General features: G+C 36.1%; 1 protein-coding gene across 1 annotated transcript; it reads right to left on the bottom strand.

Moving 5' to 3' along the window:
- Window positions 1–4010: 4010 nt before the first annotated feature.
- Window positions 4011–7731, bottom strand: LOC132188608 (coniferyl alcohol acyltransferase-like). Its single transcript, XM_059603119.1, has 2 exons — window positions 7309–7731; window positions 4011–5020 (listed from the first exon to the last, which is right to left on the bottom strand). Exons 1-2 carry the CDS (start codon window positions 7729–7731, stop codon window positions 4055–4057), a joined length of 1389 nt encoding a protein of 462 aa, XP_059459102.1. The 3' UTR covers window positions 4011–4054.
- Between the last annotated feature and the right edge of the window lie 3300 nt (window positions 7732–11031).

Consider the following 11031-nt stretch of genomic DNA (forward strand, 5'->3'; position numbering starts at 1 on the left):
AATAATAAAAAGTGATTGATATGATGTAAAAAGTAAGAATGTTAGGGTTGATTTTGAGATGATTTTTTTAGATTTTTGGGTCCGGTCCGGCCCACTCCTTTGCCAAACACAGCCTAAGGTACTGAACAGACCAATGAGTTGTCTTTCTTCAAAGATACTGTTTATAAGGAAAAGAGGTAGACAAGTAAGTGGCAATATCCTTGGCCTTAATTTTGCTATGAAATATTTCATGGAAGGATCATAAGTCAATGTTAAGTAAGTCAAAATGATTAATTGTTTAATCAAAAATATTTATTGGAGTGCAGTTACAATTATTTAGTGGAATTAATTGTGATTAAAATATTGTTGCATAAAAAATGTCACGAAGACTTGGTTACATGCATATTTAATCCAATAATATTTTTTCCTTTAGGTCCCTCATTAATGCATATATATATATATCTGAGAATTGGGCTTCAGATAAAACTCAAAGGTCCAAGGAGTTAGTGGAACACATAAAGCCGAAGAAAATTCCCTTACTCTATGTGTTGGTGGCTAGAAGGATTGTGCTGGGATAAAACCTATGGCCCAAATCCCTACGGGAGACACATGAGGCCAAGGAAAATATCCATGGCCCCATGCGTCACTTATAGCTTGAGGGGAGGCTAGGGTTTTTTCCCCCTAGCCGTCCCCCTCTCCTAGTTTGACTAGGATTTGCTTTTCCCTAGTTCTAATTAAATTAGAACTACCACTTGTCCTACATTGGTTATTTCTACACCTCTACTAGCATGCTAAGCCTATAAATAAAGAAGATGCTAAGCTATCAAATGACTCATCAAGTTCCCTTGATAACTAATTTTCAAAAACACTATGAGAATTATTAGTTTTTGTGTTAACTCACAAAGAACAAAAGTTTAAAATTTGAAAAGCCAAGTAAGAGTCTACACTCTCTTTGTTATTATCAGTCATTGGTGAGAAGATCTAGAGGTCTCATGATCCCTAAGATCTATCGTGCTCTTGGAGAAAGGAGGAATAACTTGTTATTGGAGAAAGAAGAATCAAAATTACTTTGCCCAAATCTAGGTGTGACCGTTGTTATCCAAGTAAGTGTTCTCCGCTCTTGTGATTTAATTTTAAATAGTAACGGTTCTTCACATGTTCTTCATAAAGAGTTTGTGGGCATGAGAATTTGATTTTTTCACTGCACAAATATCCGATTTGCAATCCTATTTCCAGTAATTACTACATCAGAGATAATAGATCTTGCAGCGATGTAATTTTTTTCTTTAAAAATGTGTATCCCTCACCTAACACTTAAGAGCTGGTGTATAAAATTTTATTTAAATAAATATTAACATTGTGCTCTTACATGATAAATGTATACTAGCGCATTAAGTAAGCATATGTGTTACAGGTAGCACATTAGCAAATATATATAAACAAATAATTTTTTTTTTTTTAAAGAAAAACATAACATTTCATTCAATAATACCACGAGCATAAAACTCTTACTTCATAAAGCAAAGTTCTGAAGTAACCATAGCATAAAGCTACAAGATTATCAGGTTTAATACAAGATTCGAGACCATGACTAAAATCAGATTTAATACTAGATTTGTGATAGACAGACTCAACCAAATGCATGGATAGCAATTATTCCTCGACCCTGAGGGCAGAAAGACTATCATGTAGAAACTCTTCCTCCTCAACCCGAAGGCTAGGATAATGATCACATCCACAACCCAAAGGTCTGGCCAAACTAATTAACCCGAAGGCGACATAGATCGAGTGAGAGAGGAAAGAGCCTTATTACAAGCCAAACAAAACAGGGAAATTAAACAATACAGGGAAAAAACACATGCCAAAACATAAATACATCTTAAAGAAGCTACACAACAGAGAAATAAAATAAGAAAAGATACATCACACTCCGATCACGCACATGCCAGGAACCGAAAACCGAAGGGGCGTTGGAAGCTCATTGCGGCGGGGACGCGTCGACAAGCCCAACAGTGGACGGTGGGCAGCGAACAGGCGCGAAGAAGACCGGCAAAGCAGGACCTGAAAACAACCACAAACAAGAAAAAAAAGGGAAAAAATAAGAAGGAACCACCAAAACAAGGAAAAAACAAGAAAAATGAGCACAAAGTGGGAAGACGGTAGCCGGAAGGGAACCGGACTTGTGCAACCTGGAAACCGCTGCATAAGGGGAGTGGGAGCTCGACGCGGTGGTGACGCATGAAAGAAAACCCTAATAGCGGGCAGCGAAGTGGCGACACAGGTCGGCGGCGACCACAGACAAAATCCGAACCCACAAAGAGCCAAAACAAGGCCAAGGAGCCCACTGCAGGAAATGAAGGCGGGGAAGAAAAGCAGCCGGGAAGGGGCAAAACGGAGAAAAACAGAGGGGGAAAGGAGCGGCAAGGAAGGGAAAGAGAGGAGGCACCGGGGCTAGGGCATCAGGTAAATAACTAGTATCGGAGCGATGAGGACAAGGGGAGGAGGGAGGCAGCCAAACAACTAACCCTCCTCCTCTGTGTGGCTGAAGGGTTTCGCTTTTCTCTCTGGCAGCTGGAGAGAAAAGAGACGGCTAGGGTTTCTTACTTAATTTTTACATAACAATGAAAGAAAATACATTGTAAAGGAAACACATATACATAGCAAAAGATATACTAAAAGTAAACATGGTTGTCTATCAAAAAAAGGAGGCAATATTCTCAAAAAAAAAAAAAAAGGAGGCAATAAGCAGGATCGGCATTTGGATCCCGTAACACCTATGCAGTGCCAATTAGGCAATTGCTTAATGCCCCCAATAAAAATAAGGCCCCAAATAACTATTGTATAATTAAGTTTCCTTTTATAGTAATAATAATAATAATAATAAGAATAATAATTAGAGCCTCAATTATGATAAAAAGTTAGTCATTTGTCTTTAATTAAGGCCTTAATTATGGTAAAAAAATAATATTATGACAAAAAAGTTAGTAAGTGCTCTTTAATTAAGGCCTTAATTACGGTAAACATAAATGTAAAGAATTAAATTCCAAGATATTAAGACTTTAAAGGAAAGAGAAAATTGGAAAGTTACATTAATTGCACTCCTAAAACAGTTACTAAGCTCATAGTTTTAGAATAAAGTAAATTTCATTTTTGCAAATTAAATTTTACACTAAAAAAAAAAATTATATGTAGCTCAACACAAATATGACATCTGTTGAAATTAAATGTCTTCTAACAAATGAATTTTGCAAGTCATTTGGCAAAACAAGAAAAAAAAAAATTAAGGGCAAAAGTAAAAAAAAAAAAGATTTAAAATTAAAACTATTTAATTAAATATTTAAATGAAAAAAGGTTCTACTTAAATTTATTGCCTAAAGTCTCAAAATCTATTAAGTCGACTCTGCCCCTATGTGATTGCTAGATTAGAATAGGCAGATAGATAGATGAGTTCACAGTTCAATAAGTATAAAAATCACCGAGTTACACAAAAACATCCTTAAAGATATCTTTATGGTAACGTCTACGTCAAAAAAAAAAAAAAAAAACCGTAGTGACCCCAAAGCAGAAGAGAGTCGCTCCATGGAAGGGAAGGCTTTATGTACTTGCCCATAGTAAGATATTCGCATATAAAGGAAAGAGCAAAAAATGGGAACTATTAATTCCATTTGTGATACCCTTATTTTTAAGGTTGGACACATTTTTAACGTTGGACACATGTAAATACTGACTTGTTACTAAACTTTAGTCTGGAGGCTTGACATGTCAAAAATGTTTGGTCAAGAAGAAAGGAATTTTTTGTAGTGTACAGTGAATAGTTACAAAACTATTCACCTAGCTAATTTAGGTAGAATAGAAGCCTATTTATATTCAACATGGTCCTCCTATAAATAAGAGTATGTTATATTGTAATATTACTCAAATAAATAAGAACTTAATCCAGTCTTATGGCTTGATCTTGTGGAGGTAGATAATAGACCGAACCACGTAAATTTATATGTCACTATCCGCTTTATTATTTCCACATTATTATTTCTTTCATAATACACAATGATCGACATAGGCATCCAGTTTGGATTTAATCAAAGTTGAGATAAGTAGATGTCAAGGGTCTAAGAAAATGGGCAGCCTCAGCCTCTATCAACTCCACCTGCCCTTTCAACAGGTGCATGTACACCACCCAGTCTCCATTCCCGGTTGGGCTCGGCATCGGCATCACATACCCGGCGTCGCCGCCCCAAGGAAAATGGTACGACCCAAAACCCGGCATACCCCACCCAAAATCCACCTTACACATCGGGAACCTCTGCCCGGACGACACCACAAAAGCCGGTCCATCTTCGCTCCCGTTACAATATATCTTTGCCAAACCAGGCACCGGACGGTGAGCCTCCACCCAATCTATGAGCCCCAAGAAATGCTCCTTCGTCACCGCACCTTCCAAGAATTCATGAACTTTATCCGCCACCCACTCCAATGGCTTTTCATTAAGCTCATCCACCTGCTTGGCGCCGTAGGGTATGGAGAGCACATTTCCAAAGTAAGAGCCTAAGAGTGAAGCTTTATGTTCATCTCCATCGGTCAACCTTGTCCTGCCGTCAACAACAACGCCCATTTTAGTTATCTTTTTGTCTGCATTTTGAGCAACAGCCCACTTGGCAACCATCTTCCACAAGAATGCACTGAAAGACTCTAGTTTGGTCCGCCTCCGGCAGCCCTTGGTGCTGGCTAGAGATTGCAGCCGGCTGAGTTGTTCGGCCGTAATATAGTATATGCGGCTGATGAGATGGTCGGAACCAGGTTCTGGATGTTTGAGAGGTGGCAGTATGGTTACGGGGACGTACATATCGTCCAAAGAGGGATGAACGGAGACGGGGCGTCGTGGGTTGAGTAAAGATCGACGAAAAGAAGGTGGAGTAGAGATTAGCTTTGAATGAGCCATCTCAGCCCATGAGACAAGAAACATGTTGGCTGAGTAGGCGTCTGCTACTCGGTGGTCAAACGAGCACGCCACAACCAACCCACCACATCTGAGCTCAGTAGCCTGCAAAATGTTTCATACATCATGCTCAGGAAAAAAAAAAAAAAAAATGGAACGTAGGTTTGGTGGGTGCCATAATTGTTAACCAATTATAAATGTCGTTATAAATTAGTTGTTATTGTAATATTGAGCTTTTCATCTAATTATAACTAACGGTGTATATACTTTCAAAAACAAAAAAAACAAAAAAAAACTAACGGTTTATAGGATTTAAAGTAGTCCATCATGCTCGAAAATCGAAATAACGAAAAACGATTTGGGTGAAAAAAAAAAAAAAAAAAAAAAAAAATTAAAACAAAACAATATGTATGTGGCCCCACCTTCTTTTTCCATTTGTTGTTCTTTTCTATTAATTTTCGCTATATGTCAAGAAGTAAAAAGGATCTTCTGAAGTTTAGGGGCACTATAGTCATTTTGATTTCTTGTGTGTGAACATGGATCAACAATTCCTATCAGCTACCCCCACTTTCGGATTATATTTTTATTTTCATACAAAATTTAATAAATTATTTTTGATGTGAAAGAATTTTTAATAAATTATTGAAAAAACTACACTTTACCCCTCAAGGTTTTACCCGATTTGCAATTTGACCTTAAATATTTAAAAATTTATAATGTACCCCAATAAAGTATTAAAAATTTGTAATGTAACAATTCCGTTAACCATTTCTGTCCAATTTCACGGAAAATTGCTCAAGTGTGAGGCACTTGCATTTTTTAGTTTAAAATTGCCCTCATGTATTTTAAGAAATTTAAAAAATGCCTCCAATTCAATAAGCTAAAATCAAGAAAAAAAAAAAAAAATTAGGGGTGATTTCAGCCACCCTCATTTGGCCCCATAAAAATGATCGGCCACCCCCCATGGGCCAAGGAGTGGCTTGCCACCCCCAATGCGGCGATTTAGGATGGTCGAGTCACCCCCTTTGGCCCACTAGGGGTGGTCAAGCCACCCCCTTTGACCATCTGGGGGGTGGTTTTGGCCACCCCCATTTGACCACTTGGAGTGGTCGGCCACGACAATCCAGCTGTTTGGGGGTGGTTGACCCATTCCCTTTGGCCAAAGTGTTTGCGAGTGGCCAAAGCTACCCTTATTTGGCCCCTTAAGGTTGGTTAGCCACCCCCCATGAGGTGTGGGGGTGGCTTGATCACCGAGCCACCCACAATCCGGTCTAATCATTTATTTAATTAAGGTCATTTTAGTTTAATAATAACCATTTATTTTCTTAAAGAAATACTAATTCCACAAACTAAACTGAGCTTAAAAATATGGAACTATAGAAAACGAGAAAACGCTTATACTAAGCTATTTTACAAGAAACATGGCCTCTTTTGCGAATGCATTTATTTTATGAAATAATTTAGGAAAAATTACACTTTATCCCTACGAAGTTTCACCCGATTTTTAATTTGACCTCTAATGTTTAAAAATTTGTAATGTACTCCAACAAAGTATCAAAAATTTATAATGTGACCCATCCATTACTAATTTCCATTTTCTTTTATGGAAATGATGAAAAATACTTAATTGCCCCTATATTTTTTTTTTTAAAAAAAAAAAAAAAAACAAAAAACTTTACTATTAATAAATACTTATTACTAAATAAATAGTTATTTCTTTAAGAATTGGTATTTTTGTCTTATTATTATGCACCCCCATGGCCCTTTGGCGGTGGCTCGACCACCCCCAGACCGGCCACCCCTAAGGTCAAACTAAGTGTGGCCGGCTACCCCCTGGGGGTGGTTTGGCCACGCCCATAGAATTTTTCAAATTGGAAGTGGTGATTCGGTTTTTTTCAAAATCTGAGGTATTAGTTTTATCATGTTTTAAAACCTACGGAGAAAATTAAAAAACCTCAAAATCCGGTACCAAAAAAGTTATTAACCCTATATTTTGTTATAATAAATAAAATATTAATTTAAAAAAAATTAAAACATATCCTGATAAATTGGTTTTTCTTTTTAGTTTTTTTTTTTCAAACTAAACGGGACCTTATCTTGTTGTCAATGTCAACGATACTTTAGTTTGCGTGCAAAACCCTGATGCAAGATATTCTACAAACAATTCTTTCTACTCTCTACTACTAATGTTTCTGTCCATAACTCCGTTTCTTGCGTCTCTATCATAGGACATAGGATGCACATATGGTCTACCATCTACACCAAAAAAAAAACAAAAAACAAAAAACAAAACAAAACTAGAGGGAGATTTTGTGTTTGTGTGGCACATGATGAAATATATATATATATATATATATATATATATATAGTGTGTGTGTGTGTCTGTGTCAGACCTGGACAGCGAAAACTCCGTGCTTCTTCTTTGGCACAAACTTGCCTTCAATGGTGTCATCAGGGTTATACAAGTTGATGTCTCTAAGCTCTACCTCTGCAAAAGCTTCAACAAAGTCCACCCCACGGTTGTTGCAGAGAATCTCAGGCTCACCAACAGAGTTGTGCACCACCTCACCAGCAAACGCATAATGGGATACCAGAACTTGTGCCAAGGCCTTCTTCAGAACGCTAGCCATGGAATCAAACGTCAGGTTGTGCACGTTTTTCTTGTAACAGAAAAACACACCCACGTCCACAGGAGGAAGAAGCAAGTCGAGGTTGGATAGTGGAAGCCAATGTCCTTGCAATGGAAACACCGCGGCCACCACCTCCCTCTTGCTGACACTCACGATGAACCGGTCTCTCCCTCCTCCTTCACCCATTGTTTTGTTAACTATATGATTCAAGTTTTAGTGGATGTTTGAGAGAAAGTTAGAGGGAGTAATTGATATATATGTGCATGTGTTAGATATAGGGAAGTGTATATATAATAATAGGCGCAAATATGAGTTTTACTTTTCTTTCTTTTTTTTGTCTTTTTTTTTTTTTTTTTCAAGTGAGGAGAGAGGAAAGTGAAATTACAAGACAAACGATAAAATGGGTCAAATAAATGATCCGGCCTATCAAGCGAATCGGTACGGTTAAAGGACTGTTAAATATGGCAACGTTTTGTAAATTGAACAAAACCTCAAAGGGTTGCTAATACGACCATCAGTAGTCGATAAACAAGAACAAACCCGACCAACAATAATTGAAAAAGAGAGAGAAAATACTCTGTCAAAAATGGAAAAGGAGGCCAACACAAAAAATTAGCCAAAAAAATGAAACAGAGAACAAAAAATTACAAGAAAAAAAATAAAGAGACAATAAATAATGGGACAGTAGCACTGACGGTATACAAGGTGGAGGAAGGTGGCCTGACTCAATGTGTGAAAGATATAGTTGCAACGAAAGATATAGTTGCAACAACCCCTAGTAAAGGTTAGCCTGTGAACTTTTTTTTCTCTCCTGTTAAATTACATAATTGGGTAGAGAAATGCCACCCGTATAAAATATTTTACCAAAAATGTTAAGGGTAATTACCTTTTGCACTCATGAACTACACCTTGGCACTTTCTCCCTATAAACTACTAACTATGACTTCTGACCCCATCAAACTACCATCTTATGACAAAAAGTCCTATTCTGTTAGTCAAATGGGTTAAAATTGATGGTCAACGGTCATGTGCAAGTTATGTGCCATTTTAAATTTTTTTTCTTCCACTTTTGCCCTCACTTCCGACCGAGAAAATGACGCTTATACCCTCCTAAACATATTTACTTTATTTGAAATGAGGGCAAAAGTGAAAGAAATTTTTTTTAAATGGCATATGACTTGCACATAACCGTTGACTATCAATTTTAACCCTTTTGACTGACGGAATGTGGCTCTTTGTCATAAGATGATAGTTTGATGGGATCAGGTGTCATAGTTGGTAGTTTATAGGGAAAAAAATGTTAAGGCACTGTAATTCATAAGGACAAAAGGTAATTACTCCAAAATGTTAAACATTTCCTCTTGGCATTCTCCCATTTTTATCATACCTTTTTTTAAAAAAATTAATAAAACAAAACAAAATGTATGTGCCCACGTCCTTTTCCAATTTTCCTTTTGTTCCTTTCTCTTCTTAATATAAGACGAAATAAAAGGGATCTTCTGTAGTTTAGGGGCACTATAGTCATTTAGATTTCTTGTGGGTGAGCATCGGTCAACGTCCAATCACCTACCCCATTTTCGGATTATCTGAGTTTTCATTAAACATGTTTCTAACATGCCAAATATTTGTGTTTGGGAGTCACGTGAAACATACGTAGATGCTTGTATTTTTGAGGCGTAGATATATTATATAAGACATATGTGTTTTTAGGGAAAGATATTTGTATTTGTGTATCACATGAAACATATGTAGTGAATATATTTGTGAAGCGTAGTGATGCAAGAGAATAATAATATGTGGATTTATTATTTATACTTTAGTTTTCATTTTTTAATAAGGATTAACTTTTTCTTTTCCTATTAGGATTTATTCTCATATAGAAAAAATTAGGTTTGGTTTTTCTTTTTCTTGTTAATTTAGGAGGTGCATAGCCTATATTAATGCATTTAGTTTTTGTTATTTTTCAATCGGGTTTGAACTATCAATTAAATTTAAGTCTTTCAGAGTTATTTCTCTGTTTGCTTATTTGGAATAATTAGAATGTTTCTCTTCCCTATTTGTTATTTTTTTATTTTTTTATTTTTTATTTTTTCTTAATTCCCTTTTTCAATCTTCAATTCTTAGTTTTTGCTCCTATCATAAGCTGCCAGAACAATCTTAATTATGTCCTGCGTAACGTAAGTATACTATCTAAGAGATATTTTTTCAAGAGAAAAAGAAAATTAGAGGAAGATATTTGTGTTTGCATGTCGCATGAAACATATGTACGGGATGTATTTGTAATGCGTATGTATACTACTGATAATAGCTTAAAAGTGTTAATTTTCTCTTTTAAAGAAAGTATTATCAAACATTATTTTATACTTAACTCTTGTATTTTATACCTAATTGTGAAATATTTGTTAATCACTAATCTTGAGCTTAAACGAAGTATTAATACAAGAAATTATCTATAGTAAGAATTCTTAATATTTCTAGGAAAAGGAATGATTGGAAAAAAAAAAAGAAAAAAAAAAGTGAGAGATAGAAGGGTGAATTCTAAAGTCAACAAATAAGTGGGCCAACCTTTCTGATATTTCGAGGAGGAGTATAGCAAGGGTTTTGGGTCCAAGAGGAGGTTGGGTTTATCATGGATGTGGCCGACTTTCTATGAAAAAAACAAAAAATTCGGCCCCAGTTACAAGAAGAAAAGGAAGAAGCGCCGCAGAAGACAGATGGAGAAAAATTGACGTCCGGAGAGCCTTTTCTGAACTTTTGGGTACAGTTTGTCTTCAGAGTTTTCGTTTTCTTTCAGGGTAGCAACAGACAATCTGCTAGTTTTTATTTATTTACTTTTAATTATTATTTTAATGCACACTTTAATTATAAAATAGATTATAAATCTCTAGTTAGAGTTAGAAGTCAAGCCTATTATTTTTATTACGTGTTCTTTAGACTATTTATTGTTTTTCATAAATTAATAATTGAATGTTAGAGATAATTTTAATTTGAAAGTAACTTCATGAGAACAATTATTATTATTATTTTTTAATTTGTTATTATTTTTGATCTGGTCAGGGCAACCATGGATGTTCGATCACAACTAGGCCAATAAACGAGCTGAGCCGAGCTGGGTATTGGAAATCCAAGATCGGCTCGCTTTAGAAGGCATATAAATGAGCCGAGCTCGAGCTAAGTTGGGAAATCCTTGCTCGAACTTGGCTCGTTGGGAAGGTTTAGCAGCTTGGGATCACCACAAGGTTAGTTTCGAGTAGAGCTGAGCCCTTGAGTGGCTCGAGCTCGAGTTACAAAGGAGAATTTCAAGAAGTTGATTTTGAGCCCGAGCCTGAGCTCAGTTAACAAGCCATGCAAGCCATAAACAAGTAGCTCAACTCGATTAAGGCTCATTAAGATTGATATTGATAAAAATCACTAAATCAGGTAACTTAAAATTATAGTTGATTGACAACAATTGCAGAAAAACCTAAAATTACATACTTTAAGGAC

This window comes from Corylus avellana, chromosome ca7 (genome assembly GCF_901000735.1).
Source record: "Corylus avellana chromosome ca7, CavTom2PMs-1.0".
NCBI lineage: Eukaryota > Viridiplantae > Streptophyta > Magnoliopsida > Fagales > Betulaceae > Corylus > Corylus avellana.

Coding starts and splice junctions, on each gene's coding strand:
- LOC132188608 (XM_059603119.1), bottom strand. CDS start 7,731: ATGGGTGAAGGAGGAGGGAGAGACCGGTTCATCGTGAGTGTCAGCAAG. Junction 5,021..7,308: donor ACGGAGTTTTCGCTGTCCAG/GTCTGACACAGA, acceptor AACATTTTGCAG/GCTACTGAGCTCAGATGTGG.